The sequence below is a fragment of the Monodelphis domestica genome, chromosome 5 (assembly GCF_027887165.1).
Source record: "Monodelphis domestica isolate mMonDom1 chromosome 5, mMonDom1.pri, whole genome shotgun sequence".
In the NCBI taxonomy this organism is placed as follows: domain Eukaryota; kingdom Metazoa; phylum Chordata; class Mammalia; order Didelphimorphia; family Didelphidae; genus Monodelphis; species Monodelphis domestica.
This window is the reverse complement of record NC_077231.1, coordinates 124,739,168-124,764,127: the sequence shown is the minus strand read 5'-3', so window position 1 is coordinate 124,764,127 and position 24,960 is coordinate 124,739,168. Positions and strand designations below refer to the sequence as shown.

The 24,960-nt window shown below is 36.5% G+C and overlaps 1 protein-coding gene and 1 long non-coding RNA gene across 8 annotated transcripts in view; both read right to left on the bottom strand.

The window, feature by feature from the left end:
• Positions 1-2,357: 2,357 nt before the first annotated feature.
• Positions 2,358-18,733, bottom strand: LOC107650091 (uncharacterized). Of its 3 annotated transcripts, none has more exons than XR_001624849.2 (3): positions 18,295-18,733; positions 15,860-16,030; positions 2,358-2,537 (listed from the first exon to the last, which is right to left on the bottom strand). It is a non-coding gene; the product is annotated as an uncharacterized LOC107650091 (long non-coding RNA). The 3 variants fall into 3 exon arrangements; XR_001624850.2 differs by lacking the exon at positions 18,295-18,733 and adding an exon at positions 17,361-18,288; XR_001624851.2 differs by lacking the exon at positions 18,295-18,733 and adding an exon at positions 17,418-18,288.
• A 512-nt stretch (positions 18,734-19,245) lies between these two features.
• Positions 19,246-24,960, bottom strand: part of RIMKLB (ribosomal modification protein rimK like family member B) — a 90,920-nt gene continuing 85,205 nt past the window's right edge. For all 5 annotated transcript variants that reach the window (XM_007503625.3, XM_007503627.3, XM_007503626.3 and 2 more), the window contains exon 6: positions 19,246-23,514. In XM_007503625.3, coding sequence (XP_007503687.1) covers positions 23,051-23,514 — 464 coding nt within the window. In that variant the 3' untranslated portion in view covers positions 19,246-23,050. The remainder of the gene's footprint in view (positions 23,515-24,960) is intronic.

Below are 24,960 nucleotides of genomic sequence, written 5' to 3'. Positions count from 1 at the left end.
TCCAGTTATGACTATGTTAGCACTTCCTTATTATCATCATTATGAGCTATATAACACAATGGAATAAGCCAAACTTACTATAAAACATTGACTAGGAAATTCAATTCTTATGGCTTCTTGCCTCATTAGGTGTCCCCCCAATGTTCAATCCTTGACCTTATAGTTTGAACAAAAACATTGACATTGAAGGCTATAAAATGTTCATCTCTAGCCCTGACCTCTCCCAACAACTCTAATCATGTATTCCTATATATCTGACATCACTCTGGACATGTTTCTTATGATTCTCCTGAGGTAGAGGTTTGGAGTTGGCTTCAACTTTTCCCTTTTATTTTATTACCTATAATCAGTGTCACCCACAAACCTGTCAGCAGTATGAGGCAGGAAACAGTATGCTAGATTTGATATCAGAAAGACTTTTGAGTTCAAATCTGGATTGACATTTAAGATACATTTCTGAGTCTTTTTATCTGTAGAAGACACAACCAGTTTGACCTCAGAAGATTACTGTAAAGTTCAAATGATAATACACACAAAGTGTTTTATAAACCTTACAGTACTATAGAAACATTAGCGATTATTTTTCATGTCTCAGACACATATTCCTGTTGTTCCGACTTTAATCTAACCCTTCATATGCCTCATAAACCATTTCATTGCTACTGATGCTTTTTCCCTATACCAATTTTATGCCATCTCTGCTTCATAGAAACCACTAATAACATAGGACATCCTCTCTCCATAATCTGTCTCATCCAATACATTTAGCTGTATCTCCCAGTTTTCCTAAACACATCATGGCTTGATCCCTACATCTTAGCTTACTGTGTATGTTGTCAGCTAACTGAAATGATCTTTTCCCTTACTTCTACTCTTTCAAAGATCTAGTTCAAATATTCAGTAAGTCTCTCTTGGACTGGTACACCTCAACCTACCTTTTCTTCGAATTCCTAAAGTATTATTTTAATTTTCATTTTGGTACTTTAGAATTTGCTACATAACAATGCTATTTAGTGCTAAACTGTTTTATATGTATGCTTTCATATATAGGCAGACTATACATGAGATTAGGGATTATTTTATAATGCATATGGTAATGTTCAATAAATACAAGTTAAAAAATAGGTTTATGATCATTTAAGACATAGTACTTTTTCAGAAGTATTAGTGTATACTTGAACTAATTTATTGGCTGATTTGCAATTACTGGAAGCTCCCTGACTTAGGAAGGTTTCAAATGTTTTGGGGAATTCTACATTTCTTCAATCTAAACTGGGAATAGTACCTCATTGTATTTACTGTAGACTATCTTAGACTGTCTAGCAGAGATGCCCAATAGCTGTTGATGGCCAAAGGATCTCTTTTTGCCTTAATTTGAATCAGAACTTTATTTTAGCTTTTCCTTTTGCAAATAGGATTGGTGAACATGATGGCCAAAGATGCTCATCTTAAAGTATAAGAGAAATTTGATTCTTTATATATCTTGTGAGGTCAGATGCCACAAAGGGCTCTAGTCTCTGGCTTCAGGGCAGGAACAGAGCTGTTTTGGTGACTGATATTGGACATAGACTGTTTTAGTTTTCTGTGCTACTTAAGGGTCCATAATAAATGCTTTAAAAGTACTTTAGGACACAGTAGGGTTCCCCTGAATGTTCCTAAAACTTTAAACTTACTTTTTAGGGAAACACAAAAATGATATTAAAATGAAAGGCACCAGGAAAAAAATGTAACAGACTTTTTAAGGGCTTTATAGTGATAGACAAGAAATTGGCAGAGACTTTAGGTTTCTTTAAGAGAAAAAACATCATAGCACCATATAGTTACTTAAGAGAGAGGCATGTATGATGGTAGGGTAAAAGTTACCTATACTAGGAAGGAAATATGCATTTATTAAGCACTTAGTATGTGCCAGACACAATGTTAAGTGCTTTACAAATATTGTTTCATCTGATCTTCACAACATCTCTGGGAGGTAGGTTCTATTATTATCTCTACTCGACAAATCAGGAAAATGAGATGAACAGAGCAAATGTGACTTGTCTGAGATTATATAATTAGTTGTGTAGGTATAGTAGAGATCATATCATGGCTGGAGTCTTCCTGACTCCAAGCCCAGCACTGGGCCACCTAGCTGCCCCACTAACAAAAAGGGGACTAGAGTAGAAATTCAAAATAAGTGACAAGAGAAATCAGGGCATCAGGACACGAATACCCAGTTTCTTGCTGAAATGACAGAACAGTTCATATGTAACTAGACTTTTTAATTCTGACTTCTGGACAAGAGTATTTTTATGAGGGAAAGAGGAGGGATTAGCTATAATTAGCATATAACAAGGCATTCTTCAAAAATACTGAGGTTCTAGTTTCATAATGTTTTATTATGAAAATATGACTACAGTCAAACTAGTTGAGGCTGCTGCTTCTTTCTTCTGTGTATTGCCCCACCTGAGGTCCATCTGGTCAAATGTATCTTCATCCAGGATGACCACAGCGTAAAGAAGGATGATCACTTTCTACTTCGAAAACCTGAAAGAAAACTTAAACCACAAATTAAAATCAGTCTCAATTATGAGGGTAGAAAAAGTAACAGATAATGAAAGGGCAGGAATTTTTAAAAATGCCACAATTAAGTTACCAGGATCCAAAAGATCTAGAAGTTATTCCTTTAGTGATATAATAGTATGTTTTAGGTACTGGAATTGGGAAACTTTGGGATGACTTTGGAGAGGTTTATGTTTTCAATGTCTAGAACTAGCAAAAATCTTTTAAAGTAAGTTCTTGACTTGGTGACTGTGATCTTTTACTCCCCTTCCCCAACATTTTGATAACTGTACTTCAACAACTGGTTTCCTTTGTCATCTTATGTATTTAAAAACATAAAACTGAAAGTGAGATATGGTACAATTAGACCTAGAATGGGGACTAGCTAGTGTAGGACTTACTATCATGTGTTTAAGTGGGATAGGATACATTAGACTTATTGAGTTATACAATATTTTCAATCATTCCATTACATTAAAGATACTTCTCTTTTTTCAATATCTGAAATTTATAGTTGGACCTAAAATCTTTTCACTTGCATAAATGGCCAAAACCCATATTTTTTAATGGGATACACCTCAAAATAAAGCCACTTCTCAACAATTATCATTTTAAATATCTGAATGTGATTTCTGAAGTTCCTTAAAATTATTGAAAGGTTTTGAAAAGTACAGTGGCTAGCTAACATGATACTGTGTGAGAAATATTAGCATTACTACCTTTATACTACATAAGAAGTAGGGAATGAGATTAATAGGATCTTCTCTAATCCTTTGGTGTTTCATCTAGAAATGTGTCCACATGTGCCTCACACAATATTAAGTTCTTCATATATGGTGTTTGGAATTTACTCCAAAATAACTACTCATAATAGAGCCTTATGATCTCAAAGCATTTTGCTCATACCCACTTTATAAGGAGAGTTTTATAAGTTTAGCCATCTTGCATTGGCAGCTAACAGAACTGAAGGTTGAAGAGATTAAGGGACTTGTCCAGTGATTCAGCTGTTAAGTTGATGAGCCAGGATTCAATCTCAGGTCTCCCTAACTCTAAATGCCTTAATTCTACCCCACCCCTCCTAAAACATGCTTCTGAATACACAAGTGCAGCATTCTACTGCTCTCCTCCCTCCTTATTCCTGCCCCCCAATTTGGGGCTATACCTTTTTCAGTTCTTAAAGTATATAAAATATCCATTTTCCTTTTTTTTTTTAAATGGCACTTCAGAAATAATTTTTGACAACTAACACAATTTTAAATAATAAGGATTAGCAGGGTTAGAAGGAGCATTGGATTTGGAATTTAATCAGTGAAACAAGATTCAGAATTTCTGACTAGTACTCAAAAATCTGGTACCTTTTATTCCATTTTACTGTTAGGGAGATGGATAGAACAAAAAAGAAACAAAGGCAGGCTTGATGAGACATGCTGAACAAATTACTCTTGGGTCAATGAATTGGGATGACAGAAGTGATTTTGGGGTTACAGGGGTTACTGACAGGCTGACAGACACGCAGAATTCTCTTGCTGATTAGTGACAAAGTTTAATGATTTGGGAGTACATACTTTATACGGAAAATGATGTAGGCTAAGGGGATTAGGTAATAAGCCTTTTGCAAGGACAGTGGTTAGTATGATTGACAAGATAGAGACAATGGATATAGATTACCTCAATGGTTCTAAACAGTTTTCTATAGATGATAAATCACCAGTAAATATGTAACCATCTAGTACAGATTCTCAGGGAAATGTTTGCTTCAGTGAGTTTGTCTAAACAGCCAGTTAGTTACCAAGTACATCAGGGAGGTATGGGAAGGAGAGAGTTTGTGGCATCATGTGAGGAGTGATTCTGGCCAGACCATAGCTTTGATTTTATTGGGGTCTACTCTCACTACTGGGGACTACACAGGCTAAGCTTCTGGACTTTTATAAGAATCACACAGGCTACTTACAGGATTTAAAAGGTAAAATAATCATCTACTTGATCTTTTTCTAATGCTGTTAAATGAAGATTCCCTAAACTGTGACTTGAAAAATGTGAATGAGTTTCATAATAAAATTTCAATATTGTTAATACTTCCTTCTAAAAGATCAAATATGAAATTTCATAGGCATAAAAACATTTGGGTGGTAAAAATGAAAAAGCTGATTTTTTCTAATCTGCTCCCAAACATCCCTCATCTGGGTAGATAGTATATAACAAGATAAATATGTATAGATTATATTAACTTTCAGCATGGGGTAACAGATAATGATGGACTTAAAGTCAAGAAGAACTAGGTTTAGGGGGCAGCTGGGTGGCTCAGTGGATTGAGAGCTAGGCCTAGGTTCAAATTTGGTTTCAGACACTTCCTAGCTGTGTGACCCTGGGCAAGTCACTTAACCCCCATTGCCTAGCCCTTACCACTCTTTTGCCTTGGAACCAATACAGAGTATTGGTTCTAAGATGGAAGATAAGGGTTATTAAAAAAAAAAAGGAAGAACTAGGTTTAAACACCACCATGAACACTTACAAAATGGATGACCCCAGGCAAGCTACTAAATCTCTCTTCTTCCCTCTTCCTGATCTTAATGGACCCTACTATCTCCTCTTTCACCCCTTCCTTTTATGAAGAGATAGCCTTTCTCCTGCAGACTGACCCCTCTATTATTATTCTTACTATCTCTATAATCATCAATATCTTCCTATTTATTGGTTCCTTCCCCACTGTTTATACAAATGCTCATATCTCCTCTATCTTTAATCTTGACCTCTCTGACTTCCAACACTAATCCCTCACTCTTTCTTGACACTATCTTCCCTATTCATGACTTAATCCTCTCTTGGTTCCTATCCAATCTGTCTGACTTGCTCCTTCTTAGCCTTTGCTGGATCTTCATCCAGGTCACAACCACTAACCGTATTTTTCCCAGAGGGCTCTGTCTTGGACACTTTTCTCCCTCTATACTATCTCATTTGGTGATCTAGGCTGCTTCCATGAATTTAATTATCATCAGGTCCATGCATTCATACTTAATCTCTCTCCTGAGTTCCAATTTCATAATACCAATTGCTTCTTGGACATTTCAACCCGAATGTCTCATAAATATCTCAAACTCAACATGTCCAAAGTAGAATTCATTATATCTTTACCTCAAATCTTCCACTATTCCTAATTTTCCTATTTTTGTTGATTTTCCAAGCACCCAGGCTTCCATTCTGAATGTCATCCTCAATTCTCTTACATGCCTCCGTATATCCTTTATTATAATTTCTTGTCACAGTGAGGATTTAGTACAAGAAGAAATTTTAAAAATCTGCCATGTAAAAATCAAAGCCATCTATAAAACAAAATGAGGTGTAAAAATGGAGATTTGAACCCCGGACTTCAATCCCCAGAAGTCCTTGCTCTAGTTCCCAGGATTTCCTCTAATCTCACCTCAGTTCCCACCTGCTTGGGACCAAAACTGCTATTTAAACTGGCTGTAAAACCTACTGGGTCTCTCTTCCTACTTCCCCTTTGGAGCACACGTGGCTCTCTACCAAGCAGGCAAGATGTGAGTGGTTGTGAATGGGCTCTCTGAGCCTAGACAGGTGCTTTCTTATTTTGTATTTTCTTTATTTCTTAATCTTAAAATAAACCTCTAAAAATATAATACTTTTAGCAGAGAAACTAAGTTTTAACTGCTATAGTTTTGGCGTAACCACTTCGGGAAAACGAAATACCCTCAATCTTCTGATCTACTGTAACTAAGTTCAGCCTTTAATAGCTAGTGCCTAGTTTGTTTGTTTTTTAAGCCATGTTTCTCCAAGATGCTTTTTTAGAAAACTATCTTGATCAGCTCTGGCCTGGCTCGGCTCAGCTCGCCTCACTCCTGCTGCCAGCTATTGTTGCCTATAATCTGGACCTGTTTGATTCAAATCACTCCTGCGCTGCCTGCCTGTTTCTGCGATCCAGACCCTGGCAGCTCCTGCTCCTGGTCTTTCTCTCGCTCACCTGGCCCAGCTGATTCCCACACCTCTGTCCTCCGACCCAGACGGCTCATAACCCAGGCTGCTGGTAGCAGACCCAATTTCTTCAGGATCAAAAACCAGCTGGTAAAAAAGGGGTGGGGGTAATTTTCCCTTAGTCTATGATTAGCCTCCACGTGGACTAGGGGCAGGGGATCACAGTAGAGGAGAAAGAAAGGGTAAGAAGAGACTTTTTCAAACAGGAACTTACAAGCATGGCTACTTTAAAAGGATATATTTTAACTATATTGATTCTTTCTCTTACATGTGATCATACGATCCAGGGGAAAACTTCAGATCCCTCTTTAGCCAAATTTGAGATTCCACACTATTGGGGCAACTGGGTAGTCCAGTGGATTGAGAGCCAGACCCAGGGCAAGTCACTTGGGGCCATTTAAACCCCATTGCCTAACCATTACCAATTTTCTGCCTTCTGACAATAGACATCCAAATGGGTAAAAACCCAAGGAACTTTAAAGAGACTGGAGGTTATATTTTTAAGGCATTTCAGACTCCAATGTTTTATAAAAATCTCTGTATTCTATTGCATTTTACTGATTGTTTTGTTTAAGATTTAACTTTGCGATTTTAAGTTCATATATTACTGCATTCAATATTATTCTGTTACACTGAATCATTTTAATATACTGAGTTTTTAAACAATTAGTGGCATCATTTTTATAGTCTCAAGCTTTTAGGGTATGCATTAGCATTATAGCAAATGTTTTTTAAACTTATATTACTGCTAAATTCTGTTGCTTTTCCCCTATAACCATACTGAACGAACAAATATTGAGTAAGCCCATATAAAAAACAGCTTTTCTATTTTTGACTTTGTAAATTGTCACATAGAGGACAGATGGACTCCATCAGAAAAATTGCTATAACCACCTTTGGAAAATTTACTGTGCTAAATATCTCAATTGATTTTAAGGGTTCTTTAGACATGATCTTTAGAATTTTTTCTTAACAATCTCTGGTCATTTTTGCCAGCCCCTAACATGAGGTAAGACCCATTCTAGCAGCTGAAGTGAAATACAATTTAACCCCCAACTCCTGCATTTCTAAAAATGTGAATGGAAATTGGGCAGTTAATCTCAGGGCATTTGGTACCCCTAAAAAGCCTCCAAAAAAGGAGCATCTTTCATTCATAACTTTTCAGCTCACTACTTTACTTCCACCAGAATTATATCTAGATTTCTTGATGATGTTCTAAATCAAAAATGAGTTTTACTTTGTTTAAAAATATGTTTACCAAGGTTGAAAGATTTGCTACGTTTGTAAAAATTGTGACAAATATTGATCAGTTCATAGGTTTTTTAAAATGTCATACAGCAACTTATGTGAAATATGATAGTGTGTTTGTTTGCTATTGTAATTAATTGGGCTATTGAGAATTTTTGGGATACTGATTACTACATATTTGTATTACTGTTCTTTAAAAATGAAAAATGTTAACTTGTTCAATTCATTTGCTTGCACTCACAGTGGATCATGGTCAGATATGAAAAGGAAATGGATCTCATTTTTGGTGAGAAAGCCCATTCTATATTTTCTTAGCTGACACAGTATGTCAATGATTATAATCTACATTTTTAAAACTTTTATTATAATTTTCTTGCATGTGCAATATACTATTTCAGTTTTTTATTTTTTCTCTCCTTTTTATATTTGAAGCACATGTCACCAGCATTAAAAATCTTCTTTTACCTTTTTTATTTAGCAGTAATATAAGTTTAAAAAACATTTGCTATAATGCTAATGCATACCCTAAAAGCTTGAGACTATAAAAATGATGCCACTAATTGTTTAAAAAAAACTATGGGACTTTGCTTAATACTTCTGACTGATTCCAGGACAAGATATACACAAAAGAGCCATTGCATGGGGCCAAAGATAAACCAATCCAGGATGGATTGATGCACTTCTAAGCCAATACAAAGGTCTTGAACCTAGTATGAAGACTCGAGGTTGCTATGTTTAACATTTGTTATGACATAGGCCTTCCCTGTGTCTACACTCACTCCGAAAATACTTACAGATGAGTATCCCCAAACTTGGCTCCTATAATCTGGTCCCTTTTTCTGTCTTTCATAGTGTGGTAACTTTCTGTAATCCTGGCTACTGACTGGGTAAATGCATCATTGCTTAGATCATTTTACTTGGGCCCTGATTCAAGGTCTTGTCATAGATTTACTTTTCCTTTACTTAGAATTTTTACACATAAGATTTTGATATAAGATTTATATTTTCATCCAGAAATTTTCTTTTTTATTTGGATGTTTCTGATGTCTTTTTAATTTCTCTTGCCAATTGATTCATATACCTCATAACTCAGCCATGCATCCCTAAGTGATCCTGTGTCTTTCAATCTGTGAGATTTAAAATGGTTGAGGTCTTAAACTGTAGTGGTTAAAATAGTGGAAGATATAAATTGTGATAGATATAAGAGAGGGTGAGTAAGTTTGACCGCAGAAATATGTTTCACTACAGTGTCTTGGGTTTAAAATAAAATATAAGGTGGTCGCCAATTATTCAAATACCCAAGTCAATTGGGTTTTATAGAGATTTTAATTAACAATACAATGAGTAATCAAAGAAGGAGAGAGAAAGAAAAGAATCAGTTTTTTAACACTCAACACAAGATCTGTCTAAGTAAGGATTTCTAATGACACCAGACCAGCAGCATCTCAGCTACTTTCACCAGCTCCCTCCTCCATCTGAATGTTTCAGAATCAGTCTCCTCAGAATGAGTCTCTCCAATCTGAATGTTTCAGAATGACTTTTTAAGCTCTTCCCTGAGTTCTTATTTTTAAGGGCAAAATCTCCTCTGTCACCTCCCCTAAGTCCTTACATCTACCAATCACTGTAGATGTTTCTAAAGGACCGCCCATTCTTAGTCCACACCTAAGAAGGTGTGGATTTTTGAGTAATTCACACCAGGAAAGCTCTGAGTAAGTTTCCCAGTTCTTTGTTCCTTGTAAATTCACAAGTTGCTTGACCTTTATAGGTACTTAGCTTAAGAAAAGTATGGGTTTAAGTACTTTTCATTGTTCAGAAAAGAGTTTACAACTTTATCTTCCCCTAGGGCAGACCCAAGTAGGTAAAGTAGAATTCTCACATTCCTGTTTTAAGTAGAGTTCACTGCCCAAATGGGGAATCGTCTTAATCCAATCTTATAAAGTAGGGTCTGGGAAATTTTAAGGTTTACAAATCACCCTTTTAAAGGGAAATGTAAAAATATTATTATTTTAAATTGCAAAGTTTAAATTCCTTTTAAGAAGAATTTTAGGTAAAGAAACATGCAACCTCTCCAAATCCAGAAACTGAACTGCTTGGAGAATACACCACAAAGATGCCTCCAGACCATAAACTGCACAAGAAGATCAAAAATGAACTTTGGGTGTGGTTGATTGAACATTTATTTGTATGTATACTTTCATGCCAAAGGGGACTGCCCCCTAACTGGCTTTTTGTCAATGTGTCTAGCAATTATTGGTTTTGTTCTTTTTTCCTCGTATCCTCTAATTGTTGTAATGTTTAAGTTGATTATGTTTTCATGATACTTTTTGGGGAAATTTCTTTTTTTTTCATGATCCTTTTTGGGGAAACTTCTTTCCCTAATAACAATCAAACGGGGGTATGTAAAAATGGAGATTTGAACCCCAGACTTCAATCCCCAGAAGTCCTTGCTCTAGTTCCCAGGATGCTCTCTAGTCTCACCTGAGTTCCCAACTGTTCAGGATCAAAATTGCTATTTAAACTGGCTGTAAAACCTATTGGGTCTCTCTTCCTACTTCCCCTTCGGAGCACACATGGCTCTCTACCTAGCAGGCAAGATGTAAGTGGTTGTGAATAGGCTCTCTGAGCCTAGACACGTGCTTTCTTATTTTGTTTTTTATTTCTTAATCTTAAATAAACCTCTAAAAATATAATACTTTTAGCAGAGAAACTAATTTTAACTGCTACAGAGGTGAGTAGAGCAGAGATCCTCTAAAGCACCCCACAAATCCAATTTCTTTCCAAGTTGTTTTCACACTCACAATATCTTATACATAACAATTCATATCCACACTCAGCTACCACCTTAGTTTAGGCTGTTTTTACTTCATGCCTGGACTATTGTCAAAGCCTACAGACAGGCTGCTGTTCCTATCTCAGGTTTCTTCCCCTTCCACTCCATCATCTCTTTAGCTGTCAATTAATATTGAGTAAAGTCAAATTCTCATCTTCCTACTCAAACTCACAAGTTCCATGTGAGCTCCATGATCAAATATAAAATCCCATTTGGCATGGGATTTTACAATCTGGTTCCTTCCTAACATTCAAGTCTTTTTACCTTACTCTTTATGTCCTATAAAATCTGGTAAAACTGGCCAACTTACTATTCTCCCCACACAACATTCCATCTCCTGACTTCAGCTTTTCACTGGCTATCGCCCATATCTAGAATTTTCTCCCTCCTTACCTCAGTCTCTTGACTTTCTTCTAGACCTAGTTAAAATCCTACTTTATGCAGGAAGCCTTTCTGGAATCCCTACTCTCTGAGATTACCTTCAGTTTACATTGTATATGCTTATATACACACAGAGTTGTTTTCCCATTAGAAGCTCCTTGAAGACAGACACCCTGTCCTTAGTCTTTGTCTCTCTAGCACATAACAAGAACTTAGTAAATTCTTATTGAATGCCTAGACTTCAGTTTCCTCTTATATACAATGAGGGGGCTGAGCTTCATAAACTTTAAGTTCTTTCAGTTCAAATTCTATGATTTTATGAACTCTTCTATGGCCAAGTAAGATTGGGAAATATTTTTCTGGATAAATATTCATTAATTCATATATACCATACCACGAGCAAGATTTGGATTTTGGATTTAGGCTTTATTATTGCATCTTGGCAATTAAAAATGGTTCGGGGCGGGGAGGTGTGTGTGGGGGCAGCTGGGTAGCTGAGTGAATTGAGAGTCAGGCCTAGAGATGAAAGGTCCTAAGTTCAAGTCTGGCCTCAGACACTTCCTAGCTGGGTGACCCTGGGCAAGTCACTTAACCCCCATTGCCTAGCCCTTACCACTCTTCTGCCTTGGAACCAGTACACAGTATTGATTCCAAGATAGAAGGTAAGGGTTAAAAAAAATGGTTCTAGGTCCAACTTAGCTCTCAAGAAGGACAAATATACAAATAACTGATATAAAACATGAGAACAAAGAGAAATACAGCAAAAAAAAAAGTTATGTGAAATCCTAGAAGAGATTCCTCTTCATTTTGGGAGGTTGGAAGTTAAGGGGAGGGGGAGGAGACAAATAATAAGAAATAGCATCTAACTTGCTCCTTGAAGGAACTTCAACAGGTGGAACTGTAGAGGGGAATTAATTCCAAGCATGGGAATGCTCTGGGTAAACATATGAGAGACAGCCAAGTAAAGACTGAAAATCGAGAAGTGAAAGTAGCCCAACTTTAGTTAGGATGTAGAATGTGTGAAGGGGAATGAGATTAAGCTGAATAAGTAGGTTAAATCAAGCTTCTGAAGGGCCCCAAATACCATAGGCAGTAATTGATAGTTTATTTGGTAGGCAAAGAGGAATCACTAAGAAGAGTAGTGACATAATCAGCGATGTGCTAGATTACTCAGACAGCAGTATAGATGATGGATGGGAGAAGAGATAAGAACAGAAGCAGAAAGACCAATTAGGAGGCTGGTACCACAATCAAGGTAGGAGAAGATAAGAGCCTGAACTGGAGTGATTCCAGTGGGAATAAAAAGATGTCAGATATAAGAGATATTTTAAATATAGAAACCATAACATTGTGCAAGTGTGTAACAAGTAAAAAAGATTATTCCAAACAATGGACACTCTCAAGATACAAGTCACTTCTATAAGACATAAGAACATTTTTTGTATGATTTGGAAATTAACTATCTTAAGTATCTTCTGTGCACTTAGTAAAACCACACATACATGACAGATTGTGTGTGGTGCCTCTTAGAATAGAACTGTGAACTTTAGATTACGCCACCTTACTTAGTCTAACAAAAATCAGGAAATTTTGAACTTTAGATTACTCTACCCTACTTAGTCTAACAAAATCAGGAATGTCTACACCTATACTTAAGGATTAAGTATCTAGGAGGATGGCCTATGATAGACATGATAGCAAATGACAAATCAGAAACAACTGACAGACCCCTGGGCTGTCCTAAGTCAAGCCTAAGATATCGGTACATGTGAGATGCAAGAAAGTGATGGAAAACTGTCTATATATTTTGTGTCACTTCCTCTCTCTGGCCTCTTTGGTGGCAGAGAGGTGGCTGGCGGCAGCTTGCTGAGTGTATTGGCATCTTGGAGTGGCGGCTGCTATTGTCCAGGTTTGGTGGCGAGTTTTCTTTGATACCATACTGGAGGAAGCCTAATAATCTAGTTCAGGTGAGACTCTTCTCTGAGATCTCTTAGAGTTTAGGCTGATTTTTTTCTCTCCTTTACCTTCCAAATACTAGCCTCTTAGAGCCTCTAATCTTGGCAGAGGACTTTGAACTCACCTGGCACAGGCCAGATGGGAGAAATCCTATACCTTTTCCTCTCTCTTCTCCTTGATTTCTTCCCTATATATTGATTAAACCACCATACATTTCCAAACTGACTTGAGTATTTTATTTGGGATATCCCCTGGTGACCAAAAATCAAATTTAGATTAGGTCACAACCCTAAATTATCCTTATAGAACTGATTCTGCTCCTTGAGAGAATCTTCCATCTCCAAAACCATATAGAAAATTTTACTTTTTTAAGAATAGGGTTGAATTTTGAAAATAATGCTAGCACTGTTCTTTTAAACATATACTTTCTGCCCTAAAATAATCAGGGTTACATACATATCACTTTATAAACATTGTAATTGTGAACTTTCTTCAACACTTACAATAGAAAAAAGGTTTGAGGTCCTATAAATCCTAGAAAGAAGATTCCCAGGATTATGCCAAGTGGGGCATGAGGATTTCCAAGGTCTCTTCCAACTTGGAGATTTTGTAATTGGTTCCTCCTTAGGCAATTAATGTTATCTGCTGTTCTCCTGTGTACCCTGTTTGTTCCAAGGACAGAAAGGTTCTTCCTTGTCCTGTTTTCTTACCTTTAGCCTAAATATCTGCTCTTGTCCCTCAAGGACTTTTTAAAAAGAATAAAAGGGATTGGAGATAAACACCCCAAAAGTCTTATTTCAGCACAATGTAGCTGGTTCTTTTGTGATAAATTAATAAGTTTTGTCAGTTTGGGAGTAATAGTTGGGTAGGAGTTACTTGAGTAAGAGACCTAGTTGAAACTAAATATGTTTTCCATAATATCTCTTTTTTCCTCAAATGTCTTATAAGGAATATAATGTGTCCCTTTGGAGTTTGATCTTAGCAAAAGACTTGATGCTTAATATTCTCTGAATGTTCTGATGCATTTAAAAATATATTTACAAAGACCAGTAAACATGAAAATGTAATACATTTTTAAGTACATCATAGATTTTTCTTATCAACAGATATGACATTGTAAAAGGTGACCTCTTATCCTGCCTTTGAAAAGCAGTTTTATTTTTACAGCTTTCCCAGGATTCTTAAGGATTAAATGCAGTTTTATGAAATAGTTTCTAACTTCCAAAGCAATGTGGTATCATGGAAAGAGAAGTGAACTTGGACTCAGAGGTCCAATGTGGTTCAAATGAGGTCAAATATGGTTCAAAAGCTCTGCCACTTTCTACTCTGAAACCCTGGGTAAAGTTGCAACTTCTCTGGGCCTCAAGATTCCCCATTTATAAGATGAGAGAACTGGACCAGATGATCCCTCAGGTTCCTTCTAGGCCTAAGGTCCATAGGGAAGTCTCCTGGGCATTGAACAAAATTTCAGAGTTCAGAAATTATCACCAGAGTAGTCATCCAGTTTTTTTTATTAAAGATCTCAAGTTTGTGGAAATCCACTAACTTTGTAGGGCATTATATTCTACTTTTAGATAGGTCTTATTGTTAGGGTGGTTTTTCTTTTTGTTAAACCTATTATTTACATCTGTATTTGCTGCTCCTAGTTCTGCCTCTTAGACCAAATAGAATAAGCAGGATTCGTCTTTCCTGTGAAAGGCTTTCAAGTGCTTGAAGAAAGCTATCATGTCTACCTTTGGACTTTTTTCCAGGCTAAATATCCCCAGGTCTTTCAAGTGATCTTTATTTGGAATGAGTTACCTTCTTAACTCATTAATAAATGACCCTTTAAAAAACATGACACTGATCAACCAGGATAGAGTAAACAGAGAACCATCACTTTCTCATTCTTGGATACTGTTTCTCTTAATAAAGCCACTGACAGAATTGACTGTCATACCATGTTCCTGACTCATAAATGAGCTTTTAGATATTTGCACAAAGTTTCTAGGCTTGTTTCCTTCCCTCCTAAGGAGCATTAAGAGAATAAGCTCCATCACACAGGCATACATAGGGAAAAAAACATGGTCAAGAATGAAATGAGTTACACATTAACACACAAAAAAAGTAAGCTGGGAAAATAAACACTGAGAGAGAAATGGAGAAGTATAGAATGAGAAATGGATACAAGGAGAGAATGAAAACAGATGGAAGGGGAGAGAAAAGATGATAGGCTCAGTGACAATCAGGCAAAAAGGGAGAGTGAGAAAAGTCATTTTTAAAAATTAAACTTAAAAGGCAGCACATTTTTGCCTAAAATATTTTTTTAAAGTTTTACTGATTTACTTTCTGTCACTATCACTTTGGTCTAGCCCACAATTACAAAATAATCTCAAAAGAAATTAATATTGCTGTCCTTTCTTAAAAATCCAGATAGGTATCTGATCTGATATTACATTCCAACATTAAATATATGTTGAATTGCACAACACAGTTAAGAAATTTAATATACCTATGACCACAGAGATAGGATTAGAAGAAACTGTAGGTATCATCTAATCTACACCCTTCATTTTATTGATGAGGAGATAGAGATCCCAGAAAAATGGAGTGATTTTGCCCAAGGTCAAAAGGGGAATAAATGGCAAAGCCTGGTTTTGAACACAGGCCTACTGATTCCAAATCTAGGTCTCATTACAATTTATAACAGTTTCACTTTGAGAGTATTTTTTTTGTCTATTCATTTTAAAGGGTGAAACTATACTGGATAAAAAACATTTTAATGACATGCTAATGATGGGTAGAGTACTTATGTGTACTTGTATACGTGTGTGAGTCTAAGTATAAACACAGATACAGATAATTGTCTTATGCAATAGTTCTAACAGATGAATAATTTTACTCTGCTAAGCCAAAAACCAAGAAAGGTAGACTTACCACCCAGAGTGTAAATCCCAGTAGTCTTAATCTCTCTTCCATCCTCTTCCCCCTTTAAAGGTTTTCATCTTCTATTTTATGTTCCATTTGCCCCTCTGCAGAATTTTCAGGTCCCAATCACCACTCTGAAGTCCTTCTTCTACTGCAGCCACCTACCAGTTTATTACTCTGCTGCACCAGAAGGGTATATAGAAGAGTTTCTGTTCAGTATCAGATAGTTAACCAAACAGGGTTCCCTTGTCCAACATACCGTGTTTGTGTCTTCCTACTATTTTTATGGCCCGTGCTACCAAATATACATAACACATATAGTAAGGTTATGGTTAACTTTCAAGAAAGATTGATGCTAAATTGATAAAATTCCATAATGAAAAGTAGAAAGCTGAACCACTCAGCAACTACAATCTGTAAGAGATATTTTTCTTTCTTTTAAAAAATATTGTTATTGTTCTGATTCTACTGCTAAGATCTATAGTAAGGTCCACTTTAAAAGCCTGCATTTGGTATTCCAAAAGCCTTGCAAAATTGCATTTCAGAGACCACTAAAATAGCAGCAGAATAGACACTTAAATTTTTTCTAGAACCCAGTGGGGCTCCCTGATTTTTCAATATTTTGAAGTTACTTAAAATCACAAACATACACATATACACCCCACCTATATTCAAAATAGAACTATATGTGCAATATAAGTAATATGATTTATTTGAAAATTACTAATCACTTTATTTAGAAAACCTATAACATTGTTTTTCAACTAGAGAAAATTCTTAATACACATATCCCCAAATTATGTGTGCCTCACACATACACATACATACACAAAACAATGAAAAGAGGGGAAAAGAATATACATTTAAAGAGGTAAGAGAATAGTTTTTAACAAGCCTGTAAAAAGTTTTGTTTTTAAAATTTGATATTAATTTATCTTCCCACTGCCATTTTAGAAGCATTATTGTTGTTATGCTATCTACATCAAGGCACTTAATTCAATAACCAAGTAATGATCATTAAAGATAATTTTCCTCTATCTTCTTCCTCTCCCCACCCTCAAAACAAAAAATAAACAAATAAATAAAAAGGGAAGCCAGCCTGCCAACAAAAATTCATTTAAGATGAACACTGATCTAAGCCCTGAATGCCAGTTTAACAGAGGGACCAAATTGATGTTCCATTTTCCTCCTCATTTATTTCCCAACTCTCAACCCCCATCCGTTGACCTCAGTATGCAGAGTGAGTCTGGGCAGAAGAGTTGGTGATATCAGTTTCGCCATTCCCATAGTTGCTCTCAGGGGTCTGCTGTGCTTCTGGGGAACTGTGGCACAGGGAAGTCTCTCTGACTGAAATCTAAAACAACATTTTGACCATCTACACCCCATTCCCTCATCTCAAATCTCAGAGGTAGCTAGCAGATTTAAATGCTATATATTTAGATCATTTCTACCAAGAATAGAGGAACCTACTTGAAAATAAATCTCCAAGGACTCTTAAGTTATCACACACCTATCAAATATACTTGGGTCATTAAAAATGGGGTATGGAGTAGAAAGTCTCTCAAACCATTTTTCTCTGCCCCTTATCCACTTCATATCATCAGTGCTGGTCATCTCAGTCAGCTATAGTCCAAGCTAGAGTCCTCTGGGCACATCCCTTCTTAATGTATCACCAAGGAGTACAGTACTCTGAACTTGGGACTACTCCATTTAAGAAATTCAATGAAATGTTATATCACTGCCTCAGAATTCTTGGTAGAAATGACCTCTATTTTATAAGAGGAATCTGAAGCACAGATAGGATTAGTGACTTTTCACACATGAAATAAGATGCAGAGCTAGGGCTAAATGGCTTATTTTCCTGACTGATTGATGCTTACTAAAACCACACTGACTCTGGCTATGGGGTGAGGTGAAATCATGCAGGAAAAAAATCTTGAAAACAGTTACGTGATATAGGGCTCATCAAATTTAGCTTAAAAAGAAAAAATAGGGGGTGACTCAGTAAACTAGGAAATGGTCTATCAAAACTTGAGTTTTGTTCCTGGTTTTGCTTCTTATTAGCAAGTATAAACTAAGTCAAACTTCTTAACCACTATGTTATCTGTCCCATCCCATTCCCCACTTCCCCAAGCTACCTCCCCCAAATGCTATGGTTTTTCATCTTTAATTTTATAGGATAATTTGTAGATAGGAAATTATAGTTTTTTTATTTGTCAACATGAGTGCATTAGAAATGCTTGGTACTGAAAGATTAGTACTTAAAATTATTTTGCAACTAATTACTTTCTATTATCTTTCTATTTCTCAATATTCCTGCTCAACTTTATAATAATGTCATAAAAATCAAAGTGCTATAAGGACTAGCTAAATGCTATGGTAAAAATGTTAACATTTAGCCTAATTCCTAAATTTTACCTTTTCAAAACTCTAGTTTTCCATACCTGTCAACTCTTAATTGATGTCTTTATACTGTGAGCTCACTGTGTACTTGGAACACCAACCCCTGTAAAAGCTTAAGCCAGAGTAGCACAATGGAAGAAACAAACAAACCCAAAACAAAAACAAAGTCAAAAAACCCCCCCACATTCTAAAATACCCAAATACAGACACATATGCAAAGAAGAAAAATATATCTATGACTCTAAACAGCCACCCCCAAGAATTGTCATGTACTCATCCCAACTATCTCTAAAGCTCTCCCCAAAGCGAAAATTACATAAGAAATTCTATAGATGTTTATGTGTTATCATTTTTAAAAAATCAGTCAGTCTCTATAAATGAAAACTTTTTCTTAAAATAAAACAGGGAAGGGAAGAAGAGGGAGGGAGAAAAGGGCAAGTTAGATTATAGGCTGGTGATCAGAAGAAAGCAGAAAGAGTCAAATTACCTGCCAGCAGGCTGGGGCTCTGCATGGATCCAGGCTGCTGCATTTACCATTATACGAGCTGCATTATTGGGGGAAGGGAAGTTTAAAAAGGCATTGACCCCGAAAGTTCTCAAAACTTCTCACTCATCATCAGGAAGGGGGAAGGAGGAAATTTTTTTCTCTGGGTTTTTTTTTTTTTTTGGCTCCGGAAAAGGCTGGCAAAGAACAGTAACAGTGGAAGCAGTTAGAATGTTTCTTTAAAAATGAAACAAAAAATAAAACATTAAAGAAATAAAAAAGCCAAGTTTTCATTAATATAAGAAGGTTTAACACTAAGTTAGGCACCCTCCCCAAAACAGTATACCAATAGAACTTTGGTAAAAGAAATAAAATACCACACAAAAAATCCCCAAACAAAATTAAAAGCATTTCAAGTCAAATCTGGAAGAGGACTAGGAGATTCCAACAGCAGATTTTTGTCTACTACTGAGACACTCCAAAATCCAAGCTTCAAAGACGCTTAACATACTTTAAATAAAACATTTATTTTTTTAAAAGAAAGAAAGAAAAAGGAGTGAATCTGGTTATAAGTCCTGCAATATATTACTTCTTAAAATCCTAGAACAATGAAAACAAATTTTAAATAAAATAAAAAACAGTAGCAGCAGAGGTTACCTGTCTGAGCACCTACATTTCCTTAGGGAGGAGGGGATCGTGTCTCACCAGCCACATAGCCCATAAACCTTCTCAAAAAGAGTGAGCCAGGAAAAAAATAATGTAACACGAGATTTGATTTTACAGTCTCCCTAAGCCCTCCCATATTCCCAAACTGGGGTTTTACTCTCAAATGAGTAAAACAACTTTTTGTTTACCCTTTTTTTTCCTTTTTTTTCACTGGGAAGAGTAGGGGAGTTGATTTGGAAAGTCAGTGATTTCACACGATGCCTTCTCAAAGTCTGATGGAGTGCTTGATGAAAGCATGTCTCTGGATTTTTTCCCCCTCAAAGACTCAAATGTTCCAAAGCTGTTTCTTGAGCAGATAGCATATGCACACAAAGATTTCAAAGTTGGATGGAGGAAAAGCCAGCAGAAATGACTAAGCAGCTTGTGAGCATCAAAAAATTTTTTTTAAAAATGGGGAAAAAAATAAAATGGAATAGTCCATAACATGTGTGCATGTGTATAGTCCAACTTCTATCATGGGCAAGATGAGGAAACAATTCCAGAAAATTATTTTTAAAAAAATACAGTATTAAAAAAAGTACAAAGCGTGACAAGCTACAAAGCTGTACAAACAATTCAAACTTTGACATGATTATAGTTACACAAATATTGACAGATACATTTCTACCTCTCCAAACAATAATGAGGTTTATACAAAAGTTATTAAACAAATACAAAAATAAACTTAGTTGTAACTTTAACATAAATATTTGCAAAAGTTTCATTTGGCTCTTTTAAGGAAGACTTAACTTTTTTTTTGCCTCTATTTAACGAAGGAATAGAGGAAAATAGCTAGGCTTTACTGCTCTTTTCATTCTAACATGTGAATTTCCAAATCATAACAAGGTTGGTGAGTCTATGTAGTTTAGAACAGTGTGATTTTGAAAAATAGTTTTATCAAAGTATGAGTAAACTAGTGATGGAATGATTTTGGAATAGACCCTCTTACTTTGCATGTGGATGTATAAGTGCAAATGATATTAAATTAATTCCCCTATCCCCTCCCTTTCCAACACCACAAACCTAAGGTTCTTTTCCTTTATTGTCAAAGGAAAAAATGTTTACTTGTACACATCTGTGCACTCACGCGCGCGCGTGCGCGCGCGCACACACACACACACACACACACACACACACACACACACACACACATGCGTATAGACATATTCCAAGTGTATCATATAGAGATGGTCTCTACATAAAAAACATTCGTGGTAAATGCAATTAAGAGCATGCTTTCTCCTTTCTTGATTTTTTTTTTACTTCTCTTGACCAAACAATGTACTGGAACCATCAAAGTAAGAGAATTCAATTAGAGTACCATCTGACATGTGATCCTTTTCTGTTTATGGCTCTCAAGCATATTAGATATACACTGAGCACACTGCGTATTATAAGCCAAATTATTTGCATGTGATTTAGAGTATCCTAAGTTTCATGAGAAATTCCTTCTAAAGAGTACCTTCTATTATGAAGTCAGACACTGGCACAGAGTTACTATTCTATTTATCAACAATTAACCTTCTACTCAATTTTAATATTATTTAATTCTATTTAAAAATCCATTTTTGTTACATTCCTTTTTAAAATGAAAGAAAATCCTATACAAGTATGCATGATCAAACCTCTGTTACAACAGGTTAATACTGATCTTTCTTTTTTATTGCCTTGAAGTCTTTCTAGTAGTATCCACGAGATTATGTTTAAGGTCCACATGAAGACAGACAGCACTGGAGAAGCAAAGAAGTGGCTCAAAGAAAAACCGCAGAGGATTGTAGGGGAGATGGTGCTTGCTCTTTTAAGAATCCTGCGGAGGTTGGCAGCATCTCCATTTCTCTCTCATACATACTCCAACACCTCTGTGGGATACCTTTATCCCTGTTCATTGTTGTTGCTGTTTGTTTGTGTATATGTGTATTTATGTGTGCTGACACCACTTGTAGCTTCATGGCTTTACAGATTTAGTGGGCAAGGGAGAAAAAGAACAGTAGGGAAAGCTGATAATGTTATGGCGAGACCCAATGCTGCTGCCTTTTTTTTCTTCTTCCCTCCCATCCTTCCCTCCAAACCCCATGAGCAGAAGTGGGAAAATGCCTGGCCAAGAAAGTGGATAAAAAGCATGTGGCCTTAAATAAACATACCCTGAAAAGTCAATAACTAAGGAAAGATATCAGCTGACACAAAATAGCATATACACACAGACCTGGGAAGTATCTATTCCTCGTTGGGCCTTCAAGTGGTTGTTCCCCACCCCCAAGCTCCTCATGAAGTCTAGTTCTTAAAATAACTCATGTTCTTTTCCTTGAAGTCAAGAACTTCTTCCCAAGAGATCCCATTGACTTTATCTGTTGTTTTATCTCACTTGACATCAAGGTAAAAAAAAACCCCAACAAAAAAAAAGAAACCCATGAGTCCCCACCACCACCACCCCAAATACACACGCACCCCACCTTTCTAAAATGTGAATGCTCAAGTAGAAAATACTGGCATCAAGATGGATTCTATAGCTTATTAAAGCAGCTCCAGTTTTCCCAAATATAAATTATTTTTCTATCTTCACCTTAATTTACCCAACCACCATTTAAAGACAAAACAAAGGGAAAAAAAGAAAAGGAAAAAAAGGATAATAAAAAAGATGCACAGGCTTCAATTCAGTGTCTTGTTAACAAAAGGTAGCGTTTTCTTCACTTTGGCCATTGTTAAAGATGCAGGCATAGAGCAGGGAATATTGGACTAGCATGTATTAAAAAAATGCAACATTAACATAGTTTATATCTTCCAAAAGACTAAAACACTAACAAATACAAGGCAATGCACATATTTAAACTAGTGTAAGTTTTTCCACATTCGATTAAATGTTACTTTGTACACCAAACATTGCAACGCTGTTCATCTATCTTCCGTTATGCAAACATGCCACTTCTGTCATTATTAAGAAATGTTTTTATAGATCACATCTATCTTGCCCTCCCATCTAATTTGAAAAAGAAAATGTACAATAAAATATGAGGCACCCATACTAAAACTTTTCTGGAAAATTTATAAAGATATATGGACAAAGAATTGAAAACTGAAATGGTAGAAATTTCAGTTTTGTAAATTAAAAAGCTTCTTTAATTTTAGCAGATGTTTCCTCTGACCCATTTCTAATAAATGATCTCTAGAGAGGGGAATTATGATCTGTAGTAAAGTGTTGACTTTTCAAACACAAAAGATAAAAGGAGTTGTGCAATATCTCTTCTTCTCTGGCCCTAATACACATTCTTTTTGAGGGTATTTTAAAAGGTAATAGTGAAGGAATTATCTACTTGAGCTTGAAGACCTTACCCCTACTCTTCTGCCTTATTAATTCATATGGTAAAATCCATTTAATGGTTCAGCAGTGTTAAAAAATGGAGGACAACAGTGACTGAAAAACATAGGTTTTTTTCCTTTTCTCTCTTTGTTCTCTTATCTAACTTGGCTCAGTTTCCCCCCAGCTCCCTGAGCTTCTCTCATAAACAGCATTGCAAGTTGGTTTCAAAAAAGGAAGGAAAAAATGGGAAAAAAAAGAGAGAGAGAGAGAAAGATTTACAAGGGCTTTGTTTGTTAATTATTTACAGGTGGAGTCACTCCACCAGGAGTTTGATTTCATTGGCTAGCAGCTGGTTCATGTTGAACAGGCCCCCTGGGAGCTTGGTGAGTAGCTCCCTCTCCGTGGTTTCGGGGTCGCTGTCGACAGAGCTGGAGCTTGCGCTCATGTTGTCGACAGCAGTGCTGGCTGGGGGGCCCAGCTCTGGCTCACTAGTCTCGCTGGCCGTGGACACCACGGAGAGCAGGGACATGCGCCGTGTGAGCCGGCCAGGGGGCAGGAGGGAGGTGGCATAGTCCGCTATCATACCAGCTACGTCTAGATTACAAGCCTTATCAAAGGCGATGAAACCTACATTTGCATTGGCCTCGCAGACACAGAATGAGCCGTCATCTTTCATCAGTAGGTCAATGCCACACACATCCATTCCCAAGATGTTTGACACCTGGATGGCAAGTTGTTTTCCTTGTTCACTCAGTGAGCACATCATTCCCACACCACCTAAGAAAGGCAAAACCACACAGGTAGATATAACTATGATTTAATTTTTTCAAATGAACAGAACAGATTGCATTCAAAGATTTTATATTTCTTGATAGTAGCAGTCTCCTTACTTTTGAGTCAAATTAAACCAAGTGGGTCCTGGCACCAAGTTGATAAAACTGGGATCCTAAATTCAAGCCATTTATTCACAAATTATCCCCTAACCTAAACTTCTAGAACTAAGGAGTGAAGCACCAAAAAGGCATAATTGTGTTCTATTCCATTTAAACCCTTCATTTTACCACTTAGGAAGTCACAAATGATAGCTCAATGAAACCTTTATTGATATTTTTATCTTCTAAGTGCTACTGTTCTGTCTGTACCATGGATATCCATTTTGGGGGAGATCTACTGTTCTAAATATTCTGAAAGTACCTTTATTTTTGTTCAATAATACTAAATAAATAATTTATATATAAGGCTATTTATAGTGACACATACATATATGTGCAATTTAAAATTCTTATCTCATTTGACTATCCCAACAGAGACAAACAGAGGTAAAGTGACTTTGCTCAGGGTCACACTGTCATCTGAGGTTGGATTTTAACTCAGGTCTTCTTGTCTCCAGTCCTGGGGCTCTAATTCTTGTGCCATCTAGCTGCTCTTTAAGGGAAGTGATAGTATTTTAATAGAAGTTCTACTTATTTAAAAAAAAATCTTTTGGGAAAAACACCCAGACATTATGTTCTTTAATTCTTACCCAACTAAGTCAGAATGAATAACTACTTTTTCATAGATTCTCAGATCATACTATTCTCCTACTACCATGAATATGAACAACAGACCATACAAGGAAAGATGTCTTTAAAATTCTATTTGAGGGATGGAGCCAAGGTGGGGGAGGGAGCTTAGCAGCAGTGAAAGCTGGAACTGTTCTGAGAATCCTCCCAAACCAACCTTAAAATAGTGCCTCAAAATGACTGAACTCATTAAACCAACAAGGAGATGGAATGAAGGGGCTCTCCAGCAGAAAAATAACTTGAAAGGTAGGCAGGGAGAGTTGATTTTCACAAAGGGAGAACAAAAGTAAAATTGCACATAGAGTAAGGGCTGACCAGGTTCTGAGTCTGGGTATATGCCAACTCAGGGATCTTGGGACCCTGCCTAAGCCAACAGCAGAGTACCCACCCCTTTAAATGCCAAGCTCTGTAGCACTTGGTTCTTTCAAGCATTGGGTAAAAACCCCTAGCCCTAGGGCAAAATAGCTCAGTGCTTTAAGTCCCACAAGCCATCAGCAGAGGAGATAGAATCAGCAGTTTTTAGAATCCCTAATACACAGGCATAAAAAGGCCAGGAGAAATGAGCAAACAGCAAAAGAAAAACCTAACTGTAGAAAATTTTTATGGAGACAAAGAAGAGCAAGACACTGATTCAGTAGGGAACAGTGAGAGCAAAGCAACC